The following is a 27,312-nucleotide window of genomic DNA, read 5'->3' on the forward strand; positions in this document are numbered from 1 at the left end:
TTTGTTTAATTTATAAATCCTGTAGAGATACTGATGATCCTTTGCAATAACATCTGACACTTTTAAGGAAGTTTGAGAATGACACAAAAACTCATGTCATTTTCAATTATTACAAGTTCAGGAATGGTATTTACCAGTAAAATCTCAACATTCAAATAATAGCTTGACCAAGCATTAGCAAGTGTTGCATACATCCATTTCTATAGCTAGAGTATATGGCACAGAAGAAACACAGACAGACAACTTCAGTATCTTTTTTTCTTTTTTTAATTAATAACTTCTTAGTTCAGGAAAAAAAATAAACCACAAAAGAGAACTGGAAGAACTACTCTCCACCTTCTTTATAAAAGAACTTTTCTCGAAGAGAGAGACCATAAACCTTGTTCACCACTATGTCAAATCCTATCATAATCACCTTGGTTTTCACATCTATTCTACCACATTTCATGCTCAGCTTCCAAACGTCTCTTATAAAGGAGGTGGGGATGTGCTTTAGACAGGTTAAAAATATGCTGCACCTTTACAGTATTTAAACAATTACACCAAGCATAGTTCATACATTTATCACATTAACTATCACCTGGTAACCATACATTTAAAAAGGTCTAATGTAGAGTATGTAATACCCATGACAGATACTCTTACTTACTTAAGAGCATATAAAGATCAGGATTTATTCACCCTCCCCATCCACAAGTCAATTTCTGATCTCTTCCTGGTACAATATAAATGACAAAAAAATCCCTTCATTCCATTGCACTACCGCAACCCTATATGCATAGAAAGGCAGATTAATTATCTGTGACAGGGAAAAGGAAGAGGGGTTTATAAAAAGAATTTGAAGAACATCTACTGCACAGGTAGTTTAGATGTTAAGCACATGAATTCTGCTGTTTGAGTTTTTCCCCCCCAGTTTTTTATTCTTATGGTCACACAATACACCCCTACACAAACATAACTTGAGTAAGTGCAAGTTACTCCTGACCAACAAAACAACTTCAGCATAAGAGGCTTGAACACCAGCACAGTGACAGGCTGTGCTGAAAGCCCATCTGGGGTGTGGGAGTGGTGAATGAGAATGTAAAGCACATTTCTGCATATAATGTGCAAAGGCTTGATCTCCACAACTGCACTCAATTTGCTACATGCACAGCCAGAGATGAAAATGAGATCAAAACCAGCTGGGAATGGTTGTCCTGAGAAGATACAATAACCATTAAAAAATCTAAACATAAAATACAAATACAGAAGCAACAGAACATTGTTAATAATACTAAAAGACAGAAACACACTGTTGTTGTTAAAAGAAGTTTCAAGTAATATTCCAGATCCAATTTCAATCCTACTCACAGGAGAAAATGCCCAGAGATTAGGAAGAGAAGTCCACACCAAAGTGTATTTTTAATAGCATAAGGGCATGGTCAACAGACCTATCCTTGCGACAGCTATTTTCAAAAATAAAAATCTAAACAGAAAGACATCATTCTAATTAGCATTCATAGTAGGATGTGCATTAATGGAAATAGTTGGTTAATTCACTGCAACCAGTAGACATGATGTGCTGCATCATTTGTGCTCCATTACATCACAAGATCCTGTGTGTACACTTTTTAACACCCAAGTATAAATCCTGCTCATAAAATAAGGCATACTTAAAAACAACATGGTCTCTACAGAGGTAACTTGGTATGTTTTCTTCTCATTCTGCTTCACTCTTCTAGGTATGATGAAAACAAAATTGGTCCCAGTCGAGGTTTGTCAACATTAGCAACCAGATTATGATGGAACACATTAGATCATATCAATCTATGGGGAAGGGGGAAAGTTGGGATTTCTTTACTTTTAATGACACTTGGGACGTCTCCCGAATGAGCTCTGCAGAAGGCATGAAAATAAAATCTACATTTACTATGTCTGTCAGTGACACCAGTGCTCCCCTTCATGATCCCTATCTCTATCCCTATCCAGAAATGCCTCCATATTGCTATAACTTGTCCAAACTCACTTATTTTCTGTAGGATTGTTCCTTCCAGTAAAGCTGCTATATTCTGTTTTAAATTATAGCTTTTTCTACATTTTCACCAGTGTATGCATGCTAGAGAACAGCTGCATTGCAGAGGTACATATTTAGCACATGGTATCAAAACAAAGAAGAAATACAAAAAAATTAACCACCAGTGTGTCCTACTGGCTGCTCTATGTCAAAAGCACTGTTTGGTCTTCTGATATAAAACACTAAAGAAGTAATAGTAGCAGAAGTCTGTCCTGCTTCAAGTATTACCCCAACTTTAAGCGTGATCTTCAAATTCTTGTGCAATTCTTTTTGTAATTTCACATGAATAAAACATCAACATGTCTAAACTAAGAAAGGAAACTGTACTACCTCCACTATAACACTGCACATGTGGTAGAAGCTTTAAGTTGAAACAGCTGTTTATTGATGGATTTTTAAAAAATGAATATTAATGTGGTTTCTAGCCCAAATGCAGTGAGTAGCAACAAAATATCGGCCTACCACAAAATGCAGTTACAAATATACACTGACAATCTCCTTCTTAAATATTAATGGCTCTTGAAATACCCATCAGATACTTGAAATACCCATCAGATACCCACACAAAACTTTTCTATTTTAAGTCTAACAATTTTTCTTAGTTTCTTCACAAGTAGTGCAAATACACTCCTTATTCTTAGGTCATCCCAAGATATGGCTGGTTTTTGTGTGTGTGATTTGTGTTCTTCACTGAAGTGATACAGGGACACTGCAGTCATGAGCATGGAATGCAATGCTTGCTGGACTACCTTGGGAAAAAAAAAAAATCTACCTTATTCATGTACAGCTGGAAAATTCTACAAATTAAAAATTTCACATCAGGTTACCTGATGCAAAAGTTATTGATTCCCTGCTATGGGGGAACTGAGCAGATCCCCATAAACCTTAAACTGTACAAGCAGTGTAACAGGTTTTTGTCCCTTCTCTACAGACTACAAGTATTCAGTTCTTGAATCGTGTTTGCTCACAAATGTGATTGAATTTCCTGAAATAAAGAAAAACATAAGAGTATTAAAATGTAACAAAGTTCTCAGAAGTCAGGCAACAAAAGCAAGTCAGCATGTTTCACAGGGTATTTTAAATGTTACATAGTCTAAAGCAGGCCATTTACACACTAAAATGTCTGTTTTTCAGAACCTGTTTAGTTCATACTTTACTGCCATTTTACATGTAACAGGATTTTCAACATCTCTCCTGCCTAACCCTCATTAGTTTTATTATGCACACAGAAAACCTGCTATTAAAAAGCATTCCTCTGTATTTCTGCATACTTCAAACCCAGAAGGCAATTAAAACAGGAATCGGTGAATTAACTTTCCCCTGCAAGATATTAGTAACTTTTAGTAGACAGCATTACACAAGTTATTAAGAACTAGAATTAACCAGGCTGATGATACATTTCAACATAAACACATTCTCTCAGTGGCTTAGAATCTTCTGGAAAGAAGTTTTTCTCAGCCTGTATTATGTAAGTTTTATGGGAATGGCAAACCTGTCATCATGGATTAAACAGGTAACATAATTTTATACCAAGTGCTTCTTCCCACTTCTCAAAAATGTTTCACTGTTCACTCCTTGTGCTTCTCTTACTTGGGCCATGTGGCCCCTGACACACAACTGAAACAGAAGTTGGGGTGTTGAGTGTGTCACTACATGTGGAGGAAATGGTGCAAAGGAGACCCTGAATGTCCCCTCAGCTGAATTAGATCAAAGATAAGAAAAACCTTGCTCACATAACCAAACTACTTAGCAGAACAATTTAGCTCAATTAACAAAATTTTTAAATTAACTGGATATAAAGAAGTGGTATAACAGGATTGTTTGCTTTTATGGATTTTAGGAACTAAGAGTAGCAGCCAGTAAAGTTCTAGGAAGCGCTAATGCTTGGGGAAAAAAATAAAAGAAAAAAAAAAAGAAAGGAGAAAGAAAAAAAAAGGAAAAAACCCCTGAGTCATTTTTATTCCAGACAAAATTATCCACAACAGGAACAAAGATGACTGGTGAGTACTTTGACATTGAATTAACGCTAACATTTCAAAACAAAATCTCCTCTGGGAACACAGACAGTCCTGTAATGTGAAGTTACAGATAGCAGTGGTACTTCTAATTACATCTGCAACTTAAATCCAAAATTATTTTTGAAAGCTATTTGGTAAAACTGTTGAATTTGTAAGAGACTGCAGATGAATATTTTACAAATCTGTCTTATGATCTGCTTGCCTGAGCTGCACAGACTGGTTATTTTCAACCCACATTACCTGAAATATTAAAGGAATTATGCTAAGCGTGTATGTACATTGCAACATTAGAAAGATACTGCAGAATCTACTATTCATTAAGGCAATTTCTCAGTAAGGGGTAATAGCTCCTCTATCTAAAATTAAACTGAGAATTTAGAGAATTATTCATAAGGCAAGAAGGATTTTTCAACCCCCCCTGAAACCAGTTCGCACTTAGGGAGAAAATTTTTGTTTTCTTTTATGAGTCTTTAATATTTGTCTTACCACATGTGCATCTTTTTGTAAGAATGAAACTGCACTGGTCATCAGAGGCCTTGATTTTTTTTATTCAAGAAGCTTGATTTATTTTGGAAGGACATTTCTCATAAATGACCAGATACCAGGAATCCAAGGCCCCTGGATGTATTAAAACTCTTGACAAGTAGAGAGTTAATCTCTTCTCAGGCTTGATATTTAATTTTCAACGCATGCCAGATTTCCTGGGTCAGAGATATAAGACCTAGAAACTCCTCAGGAGCCTTCTGTGGCTTATGTTACATGCTCCAAGCTGCTCTTGTTACTAATTATTCCCACCAATTGATCCCTTCAGTGTAAGTTGTACGCACTAAAAGAGTGTCTCCTTCCATCCCAGTGGAAGAACAGACTCAAGAAGTGTCAGCCATGGGCTACATCAACTTACAAGTGCTGGCAGTGCCCTTCTGACATGCACAAAGGGCTCATTTCAAAGTTGTGTTAAAAACAAAAATGACAAAAAAAAAAAATCCTCAAAGCTCACCCAATTCTGCTTTATGCTGCAAGTTCCGGCACTTCAAACTTTGCTTTTTAGATTGTTGTTGATTTGGTTTTCTTTAAGGACACAAAGCAAAACCACCCTCTTAAGTGTACAACTTACATGGCATGATGTGCTTTGACCTGAGTTCGACAGTTGCGTCCCCAGTAGCAATCAGGACGTGACGTGACAGTCACTACAAGAAGAACAAATGAAATGCTGCATTTATTACAAAAGTCATTAAAGGTGACCCAGATTATTAAGCCACTGCTAATGGTGGTTACTCATCAGAAACAAGACATGATTGGCAAGAAACAACTGCATCACTATATTGTTTCACCTTTCTGGAAACAAAGCAAACACTCTGTGAAGGACAAAAATTAATTTTTAGTATTAAGTTAATGCAGACTTATGATGAAAGTATTTGGTTCTCAGTGCTGTCAGCTGAAGTTTTACCATTTAGTTTAATAGAGGTGGACTTGACTAGACACTCAGCATTTGTCTAGCTATATTTCCATACAAAAGAAAAATTATTAATTTGAGTAGAGTTTGTTGCTTCCCCCCACTTTCACATACTACAACTCAGCTGTCCAGCAGCTGAACTGAAAAGCAATGCTAAGGACAAACCAGGTACACTATTCTTGCTCATTATGCACAGCAGCACAAGCAGAGTGCTCAACAGCTTAAGACTGGGAAGCTGTTGCTAAAAGCAAGAACTAAATTGACAGAAGTAATATTTAAAAGCAAACTGTTGGAACAGCTTCTGTTCCAAAGAAATTTAGGTCTGAAGGAGGCACAGTTGCTTGCATGCTATTTTATACTAAAATTTTAAATGCAAATATTTAGAATCCGTTTATGAAAGCATTCTTGTTCCTAGTTGGGAGCTGGTAAAATGTTAAATTGTTCAGAAGGTGCATTTAAATGGGAAAATTAAATTACAGCAACTGGTTCCTGTTGACTATATTCTGATTTTACTGAATTCCTCTTTTCACTCTGCAGATATACTTATTCTACAGATGAGAAATGATACTGAAAGAAAAGGTTCCATTAGGGAGTCTGAAAATAACTATACAAAAGCTCAGCAGCTGACAAGTAAAGCAAGGAGCATCTGAGATATTAGCCCTGCAAGGAGATTTGCACTGGGCTATATGAAAGGGCCAAAAAACCCACAGATACAAAGATAAAACTGATGTTAACTCTTTAAGTGACTTCTCCTTCCTTACTGTGCAAAACAATTCCCACCTGGCAGTTCAGCAACAGGAATATTCTGCCTGTACTGGTAGGCAAGTTCTCGAAAGCTGCGAAGGCCACAACAGTAGCAAAGCACTGTGTTCCCAGTAATTCTGTAATCTGGGGAGAAAACCAGTTTGTAAAAATGTAAGGCTTAATAAATCAGATTAAACTAAAGAGTCAGGACTGCACTGGTTCTGTACACAGAACTCCAAACTACTTGGTAACATTGCTGAGTTACAGCCAGACAAGGAGTCACGCACATGCAAACTGAACACAACACATACCTGACAACATAAAAACTCCTCTTTGAAGAGCTAAGAGACTTTCATTTAACATATTTTTCCATGTCAGACCCCTGGATGCCAGGTAATCCTGAAAAGAGCAATTTAAGTGTTTAATCTACAAAAAATTTCCAACTTTAAAGAGTAAGCAAGCCACTTATTCTCAAATATTTCCAAATTTATCAGTAACTATGTTTTCAGAATGGGTTTATGCTGATTACAAGTAAAAATTAAATACCTGTAACTTAATTAGCATGATACATTCAGACCACCAATAAAACCTTCCACTAAGTATGTTTTTTTCAGATCTCCACTTGTGCCAAAAGTTTGCAAACAGATTCATTCCAGTCACACTCTCATTTACCTCAAATCAAGACTTCATCTGCTCTACCTAATTTAGGCAACCCTGTTATGGTATGGACAAAATATTTGCCATAAAAATTAGCGTGCAATTTAACTTGTCTGGGACAAAATATTTAACAAGCATTGCTTTCCTGGCACATTTTTATTGAATTATTTTTCTCTTAAATAATATTTTGGATGATTGTTTGGAGATCATTTAATCAGCCTTTTAGAATCAGGTTCTGCAAGTGACACAATGCTGCCACTGTAACTATTAGGCAGCACATCACTTTCATTTCATCAGTGAGTACATCTTAAACTTTGTACATTTGTTATTATCACACACAATGGTTTTTAAACATACCTTGAGGATATCTGATTCGTAGTGGTTGTTATTCAGGACACCATCTAAACACTTCTCACCAAGATTTATTTCTAATCAGAAAAAGAAGAAGAGTAAAAGTTACCATGTCTCGCCCAAATCCCGTGGCCCTCACACATTTCCTGAAGGTTCCTCTGCTTCCTGAAATAACATGCACAGGCTCATGTGAGCACCCAGTACATGACTGCATTCAGTGTTTGCTAATGCATGTGATTTATAACTTCCAGTGGCAAAGACAAGATACTGAGATTTTACTATTTCAGCTTCAGTCCACAAACACTACCAAAGCTGCAGAAATTACCAGTAAAGCATATTCCATTAGCTCCAAACTGGAGCCAAGCCATTCCAACTGTTCTAATTTATTTTTTAAAAATGTCAAAACCCCTTAAGTTTCAGATGGCTGCATGTTTAAGAGGGCAAGGTTCTTTTCTAATCCGTTACCATCAGATGTTCAGTGCTCTTGCACTGGTTTGTATGATTCTCTTACTAGACTGAAATACACCATTTTTTTTAATATTGGAAAGCATTGTGCTCAGCAAGCGTAGTTTCTAAGCCCAATATTGTATGAAGACACAAAGTTAAATCCTCCCAAAGTTACTACACATACCACTTCAATTTTTTGTGTTTGTGATGTGAGGACACAGCCCTTGTTTCTTTTTGCATGACTGTGTGACAAACTAATCTATGTCTCTTAAATTACTTAAAGTTCCAGACAGACATTATTGAAAAGAGGCTCATAAGTAACAGATTACTGCACAATACCACAGAATGGTGCCAAGCAGCCAAAACATGCCATGCGAGTGCAGCCCCAGTACAAGTGACAGAAGGGTTGCAGACAAACTGTGCCTGTAAAACAACAAAGAAAATCCCTGTAAGGACTTGAACACAACAAAACTCAACGGTTACCATTCTCATAAATCAGTAACAACAGATCCCTAATAAACTTGGTTTAAAAAAGGTACAACTTTCTCATTTAAAATACATTCTTTAAAGGAATAATAAATTCCGTAAAGGAAGATTCTTTCGTGCTGTCACTACAAGAGTCTGAATAAAGAAGATCATATAAAAAGCAGTCTTTTAAGTAAATTTAAGTTTAATAATAAATAAGGAGAAAGTTAGCTCTGCAGAAAATAAAATAAAAAATGTACACACATTGCTGAGGAGCAACATGAGGATTCTGTTCACGCTCTGCTCTTCGGTCAGGCATTGGCTGAAAGCAGCAGGTGCATATTACATGACTTCCTTGAGCAGGACACACATATTCCTGAACAGCTGGATGAGTTAAAAAGGAAAAAAAAAAAAGATAGATTGAACAATGTACACAATTGCAATTTGGATGAGGAATCTTAGCGAATACATAAAAATGTCAAAGTAACAAGCAAGCAACCTTTTTACCAAGACTCTATAAAACAGCAGAAAAACAGCATTCAGACTTCTAAACTGCACAGGTGTGTAAAATACTTCAGTATGTAGAACAGTTTAAGAACTATTAACCATCAGCAACCCATTCTGGAAAATCGCAGAAAAACTACAGCCAAACGTTGCATTTGCAAAGACACTGGTGTGGAGCTGCTCTCAGTCCTGTGAGAGGGAGCTTCCTTAGGTCTTAGTTCATTGTCCTAACACAGCTCATTGCTTAGCTCAGGGAAGCTGAAGATGATCTTTAAGGCTCCCTTCCGACCCAGGCCATTCTGACTGGGCCTGGAGTGTCTGAGTTGCAGTATTTTAGTGCCGCACTGCTGGGGCAATGTGACACTGACCTGCAGGGAAGTTGGCAGAGGTTGATGGAGCATCTCCCAGAGCCTGCATTCCTCCTGCCTCTGTCTCCTGGCCTGTGCCAGGCACAGCTGGAACAGAGTGTCTTCGGTACCCTGGGCACTGTCTGCATACTATATATGGTTGACTGAAAGAATAAAATAAAGTCATATGAAATTATACCAAACAAATGCAAATACATCACTATGCTAGACAAGGTTGGTCAGACTCTCAGAGTTTAAATTTAGGATTTCCTCATTCAGTAATGGATTGAAGTTTATGTAACTCAGTACCTTACAGCTCTGAAGACTGCAGTAATTGTGACAGATAAAAACTTTGGTTTTTGTAGTATTCCTCAAAAAGTTTTAAACAAAAGGAAATTAAAAAAAAAGCAACGTGACTGAAAGAGAGAGGAATAAAGCTGGAATAGTTATCTACATGAAGAATTCTTCTGTTCCCCTGTAGACATTTAACAAAATGTGTTTGCTGTTGAAAATAAATAGGAGGTATTTTGGTACTTGGGAATTCCTAAGTCAAGCATCAGCTGTTTTGGTACCATACACCCAGTGAAAGCAGCATTCCAGACACATAAGAAAGCATCATCGCAATCATCGCAAATGCACTCATAGGATCATGGACTGCTTTACCTCCTAACAAGACCTTGGGCAGAAACCTGTCCTTTTTTGTTGCACAATTCACCATAGAACTGTTGGTCACAAACTGAATCTTACTGGACTTCTAGGAAGTTCTAATTTTTGCTGTCTGCTCAAGGTTCAAAAGGATGGCCAGCAAAACTGCCAAGTTAATTACTGTCAAGAATGAACTTACCTGAAAACAGATTCATTCTGGCAGTGATCATGGAAACACTATCAGCAATAACAGCATTTGTGCAACTATCTCAGTTTGTGTGTCTGTGCATTCAAACATAGGTACATCTAATTCAGCACACAACTTAGAAACAGACATACCTGATATCTGAAGATTCGCTGTCTACATCTGACAATTCCAGTAAGTCTTCAGAACTTCCCTCCTCATCTGAAAAAGATCTCCGCACCTTAGGCTGTAACATGTCTTGAGTAATTTTGTTTCTGGCATCCATGCTCCGAACATCATCTTCATTGCGACATTTATCTGGCGTGAGAACCAAATTCAAATTTCAAGATAAAGAAACAGCTCAAATCCCTGATCTGCACTCTACTTTATTAACACAGTTACCATTATTGTGTTTTTATTTCCATAAGACTTGGTTTTGGGTAAGAGAGTTCTAGACCATCTTAGTTAAATTCCCCTCTCTGATGAGGAAGTCTAGTATCAGGCAACTTAAGTTTGGTTTTCAAGAGGCCATAGTCAAAGTTAGTTAAATCTACATTCAAGTATACTTTTCAGAAGTATCCTTCTCATGATTAAGTAACAAAATGAAGAATTCTTAGCATACTCACAGTATTAAATCATCTTCCACAGGTCATTATGTCATGTTAAATGCACTCATTTTCTGACAAACCACGTCAGAGAAAACAGCAGGAAAATAAAACACACAGGTATTTTATAGACAACAGTGTGTGAGGACATCAGTTACGCAGATCATATGTGACAGCCATCAGATTCTGCCACAGACACTGTTCAACTTGCCTGGATGCTGAATCAGATAAGCTTCTACCAGGTTGTTCAATATGTGATTTTTACAAATACGTTCTACTGGACAACGACAAGTTGGACATAGCGAAGATCTTTCCATCCATCCTGAGTAGCAGGCAGCACAAAAAGTATGCATACAAGGCTGCAAGCTGGAAAACAAGCAAATGGAGTCAAAATACAAATCTTCCATTTTTTCAGATACAACCATAACACTCAAAAAACTATTTAGCATTGATTTGACTATATAGATGAGGTAGGGAAAGGAAAATCAAGAGAGCTTGTGAAAACACTGATTATCCTGACCTCCTCAAACAGTTGTCACTGAACATCTTGCATTATTACCACATGATTAAAGCTTTTGTCACTCTTACATACCTTACACAGTCATGCAGCAGTTCTTGGCAAATAATGCAAGTTAACGTCTCTTCCATCTTATCTGGTTTTACATTTGTTGTTTTTGCATCTTCAGAGCCAATTTTAATTATACATTCACTAGGAGCTGCTGGTGAAAGATTTGGACAAGTGTCTTCATCTACAAAGACAGAAAGAGAGAGTTTTCAAAGCTTTTTTTAACTTATTTTTATTTAAGTATTAAAAAAATCCCTGAAAGATATGCACTGATTCACTGTTCACTGGCAACAGTCCCAAAAGAGGTTCTTGCTTTACACACTACAGCTTCTGCTACTGAAGACATTATTTTCATGGGACCAGAAATCAAGGGAGACACATGAAACAAGCTGAAGGACTGATGACAGCAGTTGTAATTCAATTTGGAGGGGAGAGGGTGAGGGTTAAGTTGCAGAATACTGTAGTATACTAGCCTCTTCTTAGTTTCTTCCTAGCAGGTTCCAAACCTTCTTCCTCCCCCGTTCTTTGAGAATCTGATTCTGCATTTTCTTCGTCATTGATTTCGGGAACGATTGCAGAAGCTTCAGCATTCATCTCCAGCTTTTCATGCTTGTCGTGCAGTGCTCTTACACACATGGATTCTAAGATGGGGAAAGCAGGCACAGGAGTGACAACTGAGGACTGTGATCCTATAAAACAAAAACAGAAACGTGAACATGAACATGGCTGTACAGAGCTATGGGACATGTGAAAACAAAAGGTACTCAAACCCTGATGAGGCACATGCATCAATCCAAACATCTGAATAGGAAAAAGTGGAGCAGAAAAGCAATGTCTGCATAACTTCCTAAACACACTCTGAACCAATCTGACTAATTGGAAGACCTGGGGGTAAACAACCTATTAGTTGTGTAACCCTACTTAAAACCCCCATTCCTCTTTCAATTGCAGAGTATTTATTCGTAAGACTATTATCCAAACCAGGTCTTCCTGTCAAAGATGCCAGGCCGGAGTTATGCAATAGTGATCATACATAAGAGGTTGGGATCACAGCAAAGGGAAAGCTTTGTTTCCATAGGAGCCAATGAAGTCCCAATGACCTGCTGACAAATGCATAAAGGAATTCTCACAATTCTTTCACTCATCCATCAGGATTTACCCTGCCTGCTCATAGAGAGAAAGTTAAAATGCACATATCCACCTAGTAATTTCACTAGAACTTTACAAAGCAAATTCTAAAGACCGAGACAGAGGTAAGAGATCAATCTGTTTAAATTCAAAACTGGAGCAACAGTTGGTGAGTTGGACTCAGTGATCCTGAGGGGTCCTTTCCAATTCAGCATATTCTATGATTGTGTGATCAAACTTTAAATACTTGACACAAGTCTCACCAGATGTAGATGGATTATCCTGCTGAACAGATGCAGACTCAACCGGAGAGGTAGAAGAAGCATTAAAGAGGTTAGATGTAGAAGTAGATGGCTGTGGTTCCTCATAGCAAGACTGAGTAGCTGACAGTGATGAGGTAATTTGGGTCTCATCATTACTTCTTCCTGTACTTGAGGTATCTTTGGTCACATGGCATTGGTTTTCTACATTAACTTCTACAGTTGGAAGGGGGGAAAGGAAAGAAAAATATCTGTGTGACAGTCACCATATCATGGCTTCAAAATTCCAAGGAATCAAACTCTCTCAAGAGGGTTACATTAGTCATTGGAGCTTAGCTCCTCTTCATGGATCTTGAATTACTTCCTTACCTACTGGTTCTTGAGTTGCATCATGTTTTGTGTTTAAGGATTCATAAAGATAAGCAACATCTGAAAGAGATTTAAAAATATTCATCATACTCTCTAAACAAAAATTCACTAAACTTAATCCCACATAAATATCTTCAATTCACAAGTGGCTGCATCCCCAAAGTGTCTGACAATGGAAGAGGCAAATGAGGGGTCACCTCAACAGTACCACGTTAATACTCCTACTTAGGAGGCAATTAGGAGCAGCACAGCAAGATCTTTTCTTCTCAGGAAACCAGGCAGAGCAGCTTTTGTGTGACGTTTAACTTGTGCCAGCCATGGAACCAGAGGCTTAATCATTTCTTAAACCTAAAATCTGTTCTGTCAGAACAGACTGTATTTTTACTGATATTTGAATCAAAGTTCTTCAAAGAAGCTTATTATTTCTGAGCTCACTTCTCAACCTCTTCAATCAATATTATTTCATTTCTTTGGGAGATACATGAACTCTCAAAAATACCAATTAGGACATGCCATAAATTTCAGCCAGAAACTAATTTAGACTCTATTAATAAAACCAACTGATAATATCCTTTTCTTTTCCATCTTACTTCAACTTAATATTGTTCCAAAAATTCCTCTAGCTTGCTACCTTTTTGTCACCTCCAACCACCTACAAGCAAATAAGACTGTCTTAGTTTGTAGCAATCATTTTTCTGATCAGAATTTAAAATAGTCTCCTTCAGTAGGACTTAGAATGGACAAACAGGCATGCCAAATATAAATTCTTCTCTGTGTTTGAAGATGGAAAAGCTGAAAAAGCAAAAATTGAGGCTTGGTAATTTAACTGCTTATTAACCCAAACAGAAATCAGTGATTCAGTTCATTACCTGGAAAATTCACCCAACTGATTCATCTAAGTAGAATCTAGTGCAATAGTGCCAACTTAGAAAGGATTTGTGAGATAAACTATACAAGCAGAAAAATATAGCTTATCATTGCTTCATGTAACATTTACATCAGACAGCATAAATCTGTCTGTCTGTAGATAAATTAATGGCAATTTCATAAAGGAAGTATTTCAACAGTGAGTTTGTATCCAGAATTTTTTAAATTAACAGTTCATATTGTAAATACAGCATTGTTCCAGGTTTACTAATTCTACTTTCATTGTAGGGCTTTCCCCATCTCCCCCTCATTTCACCTCTTCCCTCTTTAAAACAAAAAACCCCAGCATACACACACAAAACCCCCCCCCCCACACAAAACAAAAAGCTTTTGCAGCCTTTCCTACTGGTGCCAAAAACTGCTTCACTGGGATATATAAAGTATCACTAACTACCCCAGCAATTTGATTTCTAAAAGAAGCACTGGACATGTGATTAGAACCTCATTACTTACCATTCCATGCATTAGTTCTACCAAAATTACTTCCAGGCACATTTCAATTTCAGACAGTTGCTCAGATTTGTCTCTGTAAAAACTGGCACATCCATGACCTCTTCTCTAGAGACTTGTTTTAAACATATTTCTCTTTAAAAAAGAACTACTCAATTTTATTATACTTGTATTTCTTTTCCCTCATGACTCAAAAGAAAATGACTAAGAATGCCATTTAAAAAGTATTATTCACTTACTGTTCTCTGGCTCATTTTTTCTGTAAACAACATAGATCACATCCCCAGTCTGTAATGGGTATGTCTGCTTCTTAACCACTTTCAGTTTATTAATTACTGTTCCATTAGTACTGCAAAGAGAAAGAAAAGATAACTTTGCATAAATGTTTTCATAATTTCATGGGAGAAGGAAGGGAAAACACATGATACATTTAAAGAAGAAAAACTATTGGCTGCCCCCCCAAAATGTAAGTGGACTAAAAAAATTAAAAAAAAAAAAAGGAAGTCTAGAAACAAAAAATTTCTCCCAAAGACAGAAGTGCAGAGCCACTGGAACTTCAAAGCTCATTTGCAGTTACTGGTAAAGAGATGGCAGTTGACAGACAAAAGATCCCTGATATTTGGCCAACGTCTCCAAATAATTAGATGATTGTTTCTGTACAATAGTCTCCACCCTTTAAGTATAAAGCCCAAAAGGACAACACGAGTTCTATTCAAAAAGTTCCAGGCTGTGTCTTCCAATTAACACTGGGAATCTCATAAGACATTCTCTGACAAAGGAACTTCTCCTGTACAGTCAGGGATGCCATGCAGCATTAATTTTTTTTCCCCCCCTCCTCCTTCAAAAAGGAAAAAACCTAAAATTGTGAGGTTACTTGGACTGTTTGTGACTTGAAAGTGAGAAGTTAACGAGGTGGAAAAAAGTTATATATAATGAAACATGAGTTGGAATGAATTGTTTTGATATTGATAAAAAATTCAAGACCTGCAGAAGAAATTAAACTAGTGAAAAGGAAAATGCAGAGCATTGCTGATTAATTTCTTTATCCCCTTAACTATGGGTGATGTATACACAAGCCATTAATGTTTTATAACCAAGTCAAGTTATTCAAGTACTGAATAATTCCAGCTCACTTGCAGTAAGCCTCCTTCAGGGCTGCAGCCCTTTCTGCAGAATTTCAGACTTCTGCCACTCAAAATCTCAGCAACTGGTACCAAATACGAACGAACAGAAAATGCCTGCTTTTCCCTCTCTGCAGAGCAGCCGCAAGGAAGACCAGCAAAGCTGTGCTGCCACCTCCTGGAGGCACTGCCCGTGCCCAGGGCACCACGGACTGTCCCTCACTGCAGGGGAGTTATTTGGAAATCAGCACCTTCCCCCTCCTCTTTTCTAACACAAAAGTATGAATTAAAAGTTCAAAAGGAAAAACAAGCCCTTTGGAAGCACTACAGCAAGTCTTGATCAAGCTATTAGTTCTTGGTCTTGCTGCTGCAGCAGCTTCCACCATCTACGTGGTTGAATCAGCCAATCCAACATAAATAATGGGATACCAAAAAAATAGAAATGCTACTTTAAACATCAAGAAATGAACAAAATCTTTGGGTCACATTGACGAAACTTCAAGCTTCTACAAGCAAGAAAACTACTTATAGCTTGTCTTTTTTCCCTCAGGCATACTGATGTTGACTAGGCTGAAAGACATAAGCACTAAAGAACCAGCAGAACAGAGAAACCACTAAATGAATGCCAAAGTTTAGCAGTTAGGAGGAAAACAGAATTTTAGTCAGTCTGTTAGAAACAACACTGATTTTTAACTTCGTAGTGTTGGTAGCGATAACCTGTTAAAAAAGATGACGTTGAAGCAAAAATTGTATCTCCCTCAATTGCCAAATAAATAGTAAAGTTTACACCAACCCCTGAAACCTGTCAGAGGGCCTTCAACAAAACTAGGAAACAACAAATTTGACCTCCTCAGTTTTCCAGAAGGCACAACACAGCATGCATCTCCCATCTGCCCCAAGTGTTCTAGACCTTCTTTTGTAATAAATCAGCTAAATTCAAGTAACAAGACTTGTCTTTTACTGAGTTTTAGCTTCTACAGGTAATTCCTAACCCAGACACTTCACTAAACATAGGGAGAAAAAATGTCACAATAAAGTATTTATGAAGTAGCTCTGTCATGACTGCCAAGTTCCAAGATTATTCTGGGGGCCAATAACTCAAGGTATTTTTGGGGGGGAAAAAACCAAAAGGAAAAAAAACCCCAAACATGACACATCTAGTAACCACTCAGGCTTGGTCTCACAAAGCAAGCTCCAGAAAGAACTATGCAAGACCCTGCTCACCAAATTGACTACAGACAGCCAAATCTTTTCAATTCTGTAGCTACACAGACTTCAATGAGAGCTGACTAATGAATTACTTGGCACACATGGACCCAGATGAAGTGGGAATAAATAGATATCACTTAGCACAGAAAATCATAAGCTTTTCTTCAATGCATTAGTAAACTAAAGCAGTTGTAGTTATCTCTCAGCCAATAACCAAAGGGAAAAGATTATTCAGCTATCCCAAATAATTGTATTGGTCTTTCATTTCCAATTTCAGGCTTTAGCATGAGGCTTTTAACAGATATGGTGACATTCCAGATTAATATTGTGGGTATTTTTTAACCACACACATGATAAATTATGACATTTGTACATTCCTCTGATGTTTCAAATTAAAGTCCCCATAAAGTAAGCAGAAAGTACAATGAGAATCCCAAACATGAAGGCCATTCATTAGGATTTGATATTGAATTGATGCCAACTGGCTGTACCATTTTTCAAGGGGAGAAGAAAAACAGCACTATCAGATATAATTTGTCTGTATTGTGAAACTATGTCACAAAAGGTTCCAATGTCACTCTTTTAAACAGTAAAAGAAAAAAATCAGGCCTTGATTCAATTCCAATGTGGTTGATGACTCCACAGTTTCACTAATGAACCATAAATTCTGTTTACTTCCCAATCCCATCTGCTGTGCAGAACTGACGTGAACAGCTTCACTCAGAACAGGGTTACTTTTGAAGTAGGTGAATGATCTATGTGTTTTAAGAAACTTTCATATCCTTCCAAGAAAAATGTCAGTCTAATAATTTTTTAATAATTATTTGCATCCATCCAGGAAAAGAATGTAGTTTATGTTAAAGCTTCTGGGTTAATAGTTATCTGCTATTTAAGTGCATATAATCCTGAACACCCTGCAAAGTGAAATGAGTTTTGAATTCTATTAAGGTACAGAATCCTTTCTGTACTGTAATTCTCCACTCTTTCAATGTTCATAGACATAGTTTTGACTGGAGGGTGAGGAGAATTTAGTAGCAGAAGGGACACCAACACCAGCTGCAGATCAACCTCCGATTTACTCAAAGAAAGGGAATATCTGCTTGCCTGTCATATGAGTATCAGCCCTGTGTAAATCGTTTCCTGATCTGAAACATCACTTACTACTTAGAATCTTAAAAGGAAAAAAATCCTAGAAAATAACAAGAAATTACATTAGTTGTCTTTAAAATTTCTTTTTCAAAATGGAGAATTTTACAATTGCTTTTAGTGGGAGAAATCCAACTGCTGCCTCCACTGTGTTAGGTCAGCTTGTACAGTTTGTTTTCTTTCAAGCAGTATAAAGCAACTAGTGCATGCTTTGGAAAATAAAGCAGAAACATATCCCAAAAAAGGGTGAGTCTGAGTATTTTATTGTACTATTTGCTAACTCTTTGCTTTTGTTACTTCCAAACTTTTATTTACTCAGTAATTTTGAATGCTCTACGCATTTTCTTCCACCTGCAAGGTTTGGGTAATTCTTTCCAAAGAAGATTCAAGAACTCATTATGCTATCAGAAGATAAAACCCAGTGTTGGCTGCCTACATATATTTGATGATATTCTTTGGATCAGCTACAAAAGAGAAACAAAGTCCACTCAGTTTGACTGTCCCACACTCAGTGCCTCCTTCAATGCATTCCTCTTCACCAGAAAAATCTGAGCTTGACCACAGCAATGTTTCCAAACTATTTTCCACTTCAGAGAAGAAAAAGCTGACATTGCAGTATTTTTCTGAGACTCTGGGCATCTGTACTGCCAACTCAAACATTCAAGAATCATCTCCTTTCAGCCTGATTTTTTGGGACTCATCTGCTATTGGCACAAACATTGGAAGACCCAGGAGAACCAGAAGAGTCTTCCACAAGCAGTCATATCAAACCTGTTTGGTTTCTTTATTCAGCAATTGGCAGCCACACTTCAACTCACAGGAAGGAGAGCACGCCAGGGCTTTGCTCTTTGTTGATACACAGAAGTGTAACAGGCACAAGCAGCTTCCTGGTAACACTCCATGGGTGCAGCCTTTCTGCTACACTACCTTGTAACAAGCCTCATCTTTTCATAAATATACCATACACAAAATAAACTTTAATTTGGCTTTGCTAGTTTGCTGCTGGCTGCACCTTCTGCCTCAGGAGGTGGGTAAGGGGAAAAAAAAATAAAAGAGGCAGGAATGTTTCTGCATCATGCACAATTTATTCAGCTTGTTCTGTCATAACATTGGTCTAAACCAATTCTGCCACGGACAGCTTCTCAAGCTTAGATTTACAGCTACACTCAGGCTGCCATGATAAGCAAACATGGCTTGGTTTGTTGTTGGGAACATCCTGAAATTCAGGATTATATTGGAGAATGACAACTGTAAACCTTGCCTAGATATCCCAACTAAGCCTGGTATTTTCCCCAAAATTTAGCATTCCATCCCACAGCTTCTGGGAGTAAAAACCCTCCAGGAATCTATCCTGGACCTATCTCTAGTTACAACCTTGAAGAGGAGAAAGAATACACCCTTATCAGGTTTGCAGACGACAACAAAGCAGGGGTAGAGCGGCCATCAGAGGCACTTTGGCAGGCCAGAGGAATGTGCCCATGATGTACATAGATAAAGAGGAAAGTTTCACATTTGAGGTTTTGAAGGATATCATGTTAAATCCCTGTTCCAACAGTCCAGAAGGCAATTAAATATGTTATTGTGGCAGCTCAGGGCTAGTATCAAATACCTGCTGAACTTTTGACAAAAGTCCCTCCAAGAATATTCTGAGAAACCAACCTTGTATCTTCCAATGACACTTGACCAGATTCTTCATCCACTGTGATTTTACAGTGATCTCCAGACACCAACTTGTTGCCAGGGAAAGATAAGTCACAGCCTTAAAAAGAAAGCAGATTTCCCAGTGTGCTTAAAAATACACATTACACAGTCAGATCAGCATTCTACATGGCTATAAATGCAACACAAACCGACTCATGTACATCTGCAATAGTTCAAAACTTCTACTGTCACACAGGCAGCAACACAGTCTAGTGTGAGATACACAAATACAAGTGGTGAGATACCCCATGTGCTGATATGAAACTTCAGCCATTTGAAAGGGTTTCAGTTCCCTTTTTCCCCCCAATCCTAGCCCTCAAAGATGGAAATCAAATCACAACTACTCTGTTCTAGAGTGGTACAGAAATAAATCCACATGTATCTGAAGTGCTCGGTTTAACTCCTAAAGGCACACATCTCACAGCACCCAGCTCTTCTTTCACATCATTGTGATGTTGTTTCATTGGATTTAACTTCTGTTTTATTCTGGTGTATTGGGGAAAAGTAGTAGGAACCAATAACTGATTTAAAAAAAAAAAGTATCACTGCTCTATCTTACAGTCTTTTGTTTGTTTTTAAATAGGAAAGTTTTCCTCATCTCTGTTGACAGCATTATTGTGTTAATAAAGCTGAAGAGAATTACAAATCCAGGACCAAGATTTAGGGATACACAGGAGAAGTGTCATGGCAATGTGGATGTGATAGAAACCTTCTTACCTACGTCTCAAGGGCTCTGACAAAATCTACTCTTTTTACTTCACTTTAACATTGAATATTCAAAGCAACACTCAAGGCTCCCCACTGACCTCTCACAAACGACTCAAAATACTTGCTTACACCAAAGTTATAATTAACAACCAAGATTCCCTTCCACCTGTTCACACTGTGGGTGCACTGATCTCAGCCTGCCCAACAACAGATCCAGAAGGAAAGTAGTAGCCACTACCTCAAACAAGCAAATCTAATGCTCCTGGAGACTCATAAGTATCGCTTATAAAGTCACAATTTGGTATTCCAGTAACCCTCCATTTTATTAATCCACTAGCAAACAGCTATGAAAGCAACTAAACACAAAAGAATTCGTCTTTTTTTTCTGCCAGACAACCCTCAAACAGACATCAGCTTAAAGAATTTACCCACAGCTTAATGATTAGCAATCTCAATAGATACCACCTACTGTAAATTTGCAAAACATTTTTCCTACAAGACACTGCCCTTCTCATAGAGCTATAGCATCTGGTGTTTGGTTACAACTATTTACAGGATGTGACTGATCAGCCAAATAGCTTGAACTGATGAACAGGAAAAAGAAAATTAGTAGTGTCAAGGCACAGTAAAAGAAAGTTAGAACACTTCGATTCTTGTTTCAAACACACTAAGCATGAAATCCTTTAAAATAAAGGCAAGTAGTACAAGCCCTAGCCTCTGGGAATAAAGCTTTCAAATCGACTCTCAGAGAAACTTTCAGTACTTGTTGGCAGTCTTTACATGGCCAGAAGAATTAAGGGCTTTTATGTGGGTGTTTTCTTTTCTGTGAAGCCGAAGCATTTTGCATTGCAGTTCCAACTTATTTTAACCACAGAAACAAAATGAGAACGTAAACAGGACCAAAGCACAGAAACTTCTGAATCAACAATCGGCTTTCCTTATCTATACAAACGGCCACAGACTACCTAAAAGGCATACTGACTTTGAAATGTGCCCGCGTCACAAGTTACGGAAAACAAAAAAGTCAATATAAAACCACTTATTCACAGAGCTAAGAGGTAAATTAGGAATACGGGATGGCCTGGCAAGCACCTCCAACAGCTGAAAGCACCAAACCCAACTAGTTTCAGTCCACCTTCCAATGCTGTAGAGGGCAGGAGGGGGAATGGCTGCTGTCCCCCAAACACCGCCCCAGGCCAGCGCAGCGCGTCCCTGTCCCACCTTTCTTCCGCCCAATGGTCCATTCTCTTTTCAGCAGCAGGACGTGCGGCTCTGCCTCATCAGCACCCAGCCGGATCAGCTTCCCCCAGGGCTGCGGCTGCTGCTGGCTCTGCTCGCCTCCTTCCGACTGCTCCATTTGGATTCACATCTGACAAAAACAAACAAAGCGAACCCAAACCCCATCATCACACGGCACCCGGGGGGCACAGCGTTCCGCGGCACCCCCGGGGGCCGGGCCCTGCGCGCCGCTGCCCCGCAGCCCCCTCGCGCCCCCGGGGGCTGCCCCGGCCCCGCCGCTCCCTTTTGTGCGGCGCTGCAAAACCCTCCCTCCCCCTCGGCCCCCAGCCGCCAGCCCACTCCCTTCCCTGCGCCCCCACCCCGCAGGGCCGCTCCCCGCCCGAGGGGGACCGAGCTGGCGGAGCGAGCCGGGGCGGCCTCCGTCCGTCCGCTGCCTGCCCAGGAGCGGAGCGGGGGCAGCCGGCGAGGCCCAGGGGCGCGGCGCCCCCGCTGCACGGCCCGTCCCGGCCCCCCTCACCCCAGCGCGGCGGCCCGGGCGGCTCCTGTCAACAGACATTGCCCCATCAGCTGATGCCAGCGGGGCGGGGCCCGCACGCCCATTGGCCGGCGCGCCGCGGGGGGGCGGGCCTTCCGCCGCTCACCACCGAGCCGCGCCGCGCCGGCCGGAGCGCCGCAGCTTCCGCCCGTAGGGAAAAGCGGGGCAGCGGAGGGGCTGAGGCGGCGGCGACGTCCGGGCGGCCATGTTGGCTGTGGGCGGCCATGTTGGCTGTGGGCGGCCATGTTGGCTGTGGGCGGCCATGTTGGCTGTGGGCGGCCATGTTGGCTGTGGGCGGCCATGTTGGCTGTGGGCGGGCCCGCCGCCGGGACAGGGCACGCGCCGCCATCTTTGTGGCGGGCAGGGCGATCTCACCGCGAGCCGTGTGCGCCCGCAGCGGGCTGAGGTCGTTTCAGCGGTCGCATCCGCTGAAATATTGTTGCAGTCTGACTCTTGGATGTTGAGCAATCATTGGTTGGCCAGCAGCGCCTAAATAAAGAGCATACGTGCTGTTCCAGGGCCAGGCTTTAACAAGCAAGCTCGGACTGAGGCAGGATCAGCGCCCGGGAAGGGGGGGCGGTCACGGGCGGAGTGACCCGGTTTTGCTCAGGAGACTCTTACAAACCCAAACCTGGCATTATCGGGGACAAGAGCAGGCGACAGAGCTTTCTGAACCTTCAGAATCGTCACTTGGCTCTTTGTTGTCGCATTGACCACCTCCTTTCAATGTCCTCCATTTGGTGGTCCATTCCCGCTCCGTGTAAAACACTATCACCACTATCCGCCTGTTGATCTGCTTGGTTATATTGGTTTCGTTTCGTTTTCCTGGGACGTTTGTATCACGTGCACCATAATGTTTTTAGACCAGTTAGCACCCCGTATAAAGTGGCTTCTCAGCCAAACGAATTGTGGTCCTTTTGCACAACATCATTAGCAACCTTCTAGTGATGGGTTCCTTTATCGTATTCATCTGAAGGACTCAGAATAGTTTTATGTTCATCAAAACAGAGGGAGGAGAAGCTGAGCTATCCTGGATGTCCCTGCTCCTTAAATTAGTCATCAAACATGTACGGAGGCAGTGAACCTTTTTTTTCCCCCTTTACTTGAATGATTCTGAAGTGTGGATTAAATGAGAAGATACAAAAATGGAAACAAAACACTAAAAACAAAACCACTTGCAATTCTTGGCATTGATACTCCCACTTGGTTCACAGGCTTGAGCTCTCAGGTTCTGCTTTTTTACCTTTCCTGGAAGCCCTGCAAATGCCACAGAAATCTCACAGTAACACCAGCCTGTGCAAGACAGCTGGACGGGGCCATTGATAGAAGGAAAATTATTCAAATACAGCAGTGTTTGGATCTGCAGTTTTAACTGATACCTAACACAGTATTGCTCCATAGTCCCAATCACATGAGCCCCAGGTGAGGAAAAAAAATATAAGCACACATGAGTCAAAATTGATGCACTTACTTAAGAGCTTTGTGTTATTGACCTTAGTCTATAACTCTTTCCTCAGTAATAATACTATGAAAAATGGTTCTTTGAGACCTGAATGTCTACATTCCTCCAAAAGGATTTGTCTGTAAAATACCCTGCTTGCTTTCAACTTTGTCCTGACTGAGGAATAAAACCTTTTATACATTTGAAGAGAGGCACATCCATGGAAGTTGCAATCACTCAAAAGCATTGTCATGGTGCTTCATTTTTATTACTGCTCACAGTGACTGGTAATTGTTATCTCTGAGTGGCAGAGGAAAATACCAGCACATGGGAGATGCAACTAACAGCCCAACAACCAAATCTTTTGTGTAAACTGTAGCATTAGCTGTGGGAGGAAGTTGTTTTGTTATATTGTGGCATTGAGAAAACGTATTTTCCAAATATTCCTGCCAAGAGATCCCTCTGCAATCATACCAAGGAATTACTGCACCTCGGTGATAGCACAGAGCAAGCAAACGATTGGTTCAGCTCCTGCAGTTCTCCCATAGTATCCATGTAAAAAGACAGCAAGTAAAACATACAGCTAGCTTAACGAGTCCTGTGTGTATAGGAGACTCAATTAAAATTAAATTATACAACAAATTAGGTTTTAAATGCTGCACTGCTTAGCCAGCCAGACAAATAATAATTAGAAGCGTACTGATCTGCTGTTGACTGCTGTAACTGCTCTCCGTGTACACTCACAACACTTCCCCTCCCAGCTCAGGGTAGTTTTATGCCACATTCCAAGTAATCCATCTCTCAACAGGCCCATTTTGTACTTGTCACCCTCCTGAGCTGGGCAGAATGGACAGGATCTCTTTCTAGAGACCACCTTTCCCATCTGTTCCCTCAATTAAGGTTTCTTTGTACCTCCCCCTCTTCTTTGTTTCTAGACTCCAGCTCATTCTAGATGGAATTCGTTTTCAGGCTCTGAACTGTGTAGGTATACATATGTCAGGAGAAAAAGAAGCTACAAATATTACTTATTTTTTCCCTACAAGTAGTGATACACGTACCAGCAGTTTGAAAATACCCTGTGGTGGATCAATGGGTACAAGCTAGAAACTGTCACCTCTGATACTGGTTCTAGCAAAAGAAATTTAGGACAACCTTACAAAGTACAATATAAAAATCAGTTCAGTTGAAAAGGACCTGAAGGCAGCTACTCAAATCCTACTGTAAATGTTCAAATGCATTTGTATTGCATTAATGTTTGAAGCTCTCTATCACCCTGTTACAGAAGACATTCAGAAAGACTGGTGTTATTTAATTTTCTCCTCCATTTTTTTTCACCTCTGGATAAAGCAATATTAAATTCTTAATATCAGACCTGGCAAAAGCAACTTGGAAAACATGTTTCATGATTAAACTAATGACTGTGTGTTCTGCATGGAAAATAAAGTATTTTAAATCATCCTAAGCCAGCAAGAGTAATGTTATCCCACAGCCATCTTCAGCTGTGGTTTCCAACTGCTGGCTGCTTGTCTGTGGGTAAGGAAAAAACAGTTTTGTAGTGCAAAAGAAAACATACCAATGCTTTTACTCAAGCATTTCTCCAAATACTGATAGCCCGGTCCTGCAGATAATCTATGTTCCTGCTATGCTGTAGGTGAGAATACACTATTAACATGAAGAGTTTTTCAAGTCAGGCAGCCAGCCCCAGATTTCTTCCTTATAATGTGGCAGAGAAAGGAAGGTGGCCAGAGACATCACATGAAAAGGAAAAAAGAAAAGTGTCACTTATGTCCTTTTTCTTATGCTGTTAATCCAGACATGCATTACTGACCTCTGCTAGTGCTTGGAACCCTTTCAGACTAGGGAAAACCAGCATGGAATTGCCCATGAGTTACAAGGTCAAGCAGCAATGGGTTCAAGTACCTCCAAAGGAAGGACTCCCTGGGAAATTCTGAGGACCTTCCAGGAAAACAAACAAAACCAACACACCAAAATCATACACAGGGGAGTTAATGAAGCAGTGCAGTTCCCAAGGAGAAGATCCTCTCAGCAGGGACCACGGCTGAGCTTTGTTGCTGGGAGAGAAGGAGCGATGGGGAGGGTCTGCTCTATGCCCAGCTGGCAAAGAGAGATCAAAAATAATGCAATTATTGTTCACACTTCCCCAGTGAGCTTCACTGGATGCAGCACTGATTGACAACATTCCCAGTTGTCTTTGAAACCACTTTGTAAATGCAGCCAGGTATTTCCCAAAGAGACATAATAATAATAATAACAATAATAATAATAATAATAATAATAATAATTTTAAAGAAACCTTATTGACATTTCTTTTTAGAAATTGCTACAGCTAACTATTTTGTTACATTCAAATGGAATTTTAAAGCAGTATAAATACACCTTTTGGCATTATTTACATCCTTCTTTCCTTGCAGGCTGGTGGGGGAAAGCAGTTCAAATTCTTGCCTTTGGCACTTTTTAGTTTCCAAACATCAAACTCTGTAGGTAGCTTGCAAACCCCAGTAGATGGTCTCTTCTGTCTAATAAAGAAAGCAATTCCACTTGATTAGAAAAATGGAACTATTCCTAATAGCCTTAGGTTATCCAAGACATGGGTTTGAGTTTTTTTGTAGTTCTAGGCACAGACCTACAGTAAAGTCTTCCCCCATCTTACCTGACACAAGCCCACCCTAGCCATGAGCATATGGATATACACTGATTCTCACTTTTCTTGGACCAGATTCAAACAGACCTCGTTAATGGTTCTTCTTGTCATTCATAGGTGACAGTCCAAGTTTTCTTTTTGATCACACAATTCATGATGTTTGAGAAATCCTCCAGCACTTCCCCAGTAAGTCTGAGATTGACATGTTTAGTCTAAGGAAGAAAAAAATTGCATGTATTATCTCAGGATGAAAAACTGCCTACAGAAAAATTACATTAGTATTTCGGCAAAGAATCCATAGAAAATTGGGAAAATTTACAGTCTGGTTAAAGAATTGATTTCATCAAACGGGATTTTTAAACTATTTCTTTCCTTTGAGTGTTTTGAAACATACTTCCTCCAGGGGGTGCCAGATTAACACCACTGGAAAGTAAAAATGTGTGAATCATCCACACCAAGGACAGAACTGTCCATCCTGCACGTTTCAAAGTACCTTGTGAGCGGTGCACCCCTCCAGTCTGAGCCAAAGGCTCCAGTGTCCAGAGTGAAATTTTTCAGCTGTTCACTTGTAAAACTCTCTTGAAGTCGGAAACTGCTGACTGGTCCTACAATTAATGTCACACACATTCTCTGCCACATTCAGATAGGACACATCCCTCAGAAAAGAGCTTTAAGAGTGGCTGAGTGGAGAAATACACCCATCTCAGCCTTTGAAAAAAGAGACCTAGGGGAGGGAAGAATTAATAAATGCAGTGACAGCTGTATGTAGCTTCAACCAGCTTATGAATAAGGACAGAAACCTGGACACAAGAACTAAAATGACACAGAAAAGCTGGAGAAAACATGGTCAGGAGTGTCATCAGGTTTTCTGTAGGTCTGCAGGGAATGTCAGCTATGAGTAGGATGTCTGTAAATGTCATTAGAGAAGAGGAGAAGTTTCACTGGCTCAGAAAATAGAGATCTATCACTTAAAACACAAAATTTGCCTTGAACAAGCGACTACTTTATTCTTAGGGAAATTGATCTAATCACTATTTCCAGACAGAGGAGCAAGAAAAAAAGAAAATTGTTGAGAAATCATATCATAATATCAAAACCTTTTCAACATTTCACTGCTCATGTTTTTCTTTTATCTACACAGCAGCTAAAATAATCACACAGTCAAGCCATTCTGGGTCCTGCAGAAATATTACTGAAAGAGTGCCTGGTTATCTTCTACTTGACAGTAAAATCTCTGCCGGGTAATTATTTAAGGAGAAAATTTCTGTGAGACTCCAATGCTAAAAGACAAAATCTTTAATTATACTTATATTTATATATAAATTTATATATAAATTTATATATAAATATACTTAACTTGTAGCATTGCAAATTTACT

The 27,312-nt window shown here is 39.5% G+C and overlaps 1 protein-coding gene across 4 annotated transcripts; it reads right to left on the reverse strand.

Moving 5' to 3' along the window:
• Nucleotides 1-253: 253 nt before the first annotated feature.
• Nucleotides 254-21,904, reverse strand: CHFR (checkpoint with forkhead and ring finger domains). Of its 4 annotated transcripts, none has more exons than XM_032127598.1 (18): nucleotides 21,814-21,904; nucleotides 21,279-21,426; nucleotides 19,308-19,407; nucleotides 14,412-14,521; nucleotides 12,796-12,855; nucleotides 12,430-12,642; nucleotides 11,512-11,679; nucleotides 11,066-11,222; nucleotides 10,685-10,839; nucleotides 10,024-10,186; nucleotides 9,061-9,203; nucleotides 8,453-8,572; nucleotides 8,063-8,146; nucleotides 7,283-7,353; nucleotides 6,580-6,667; nucleotides 6,305-6,412; nucleotides 5,186-5,258; nucleotides 254-3,038 (listed from the first exon to the last, which is right to left on the reverse strand). In XM_032127598.1, exons 2-18 carry the CDS (start codon nucleotides 21,412-21,414, stop codon nucleotides 2,996-2,998), a joined length of 1,992 nt encoding a protein of 663 aa, XP_031983489.1. In that variant the 5' UTR covers nucleotides 21,415-21,426; nucleotides 21,814-21,904; the 3' UTR covers nucleotides 254-2,995. The 4 variants fall into 4 exon arrangements, with proteins under 4 accessions (XP_031983489.1, XP_031983485.1, XP_031983488.1 ...); XM_032127594.1 differs by having other exon boundaries at nucleotides 11,512-11,727; XM_032127597.1 differs by having other exon boundaries at nucleotides 254-3,373; nucleotides 11,512-11,727.
• Between the last annotated feature and the right edge of the window lie 5,408 nt (nucleotides 21,905-27,312).

The sequence above is a fragment of the Corvus moneduloides genome, chromosome 18, assembly GCF_009650955.1.
Source record: "Corvus moneduloides isolate bCorMon1 chromosome 18, bCorMon1.pri, whole genome shotgun sequence".
NCBI classification, from domain to species: domain Eukaryota; kingdom Metazoa; phylum Chordata; class Aves; order Passeriformes; family Corvidae; genus Corvus; species Corvus moneduloides.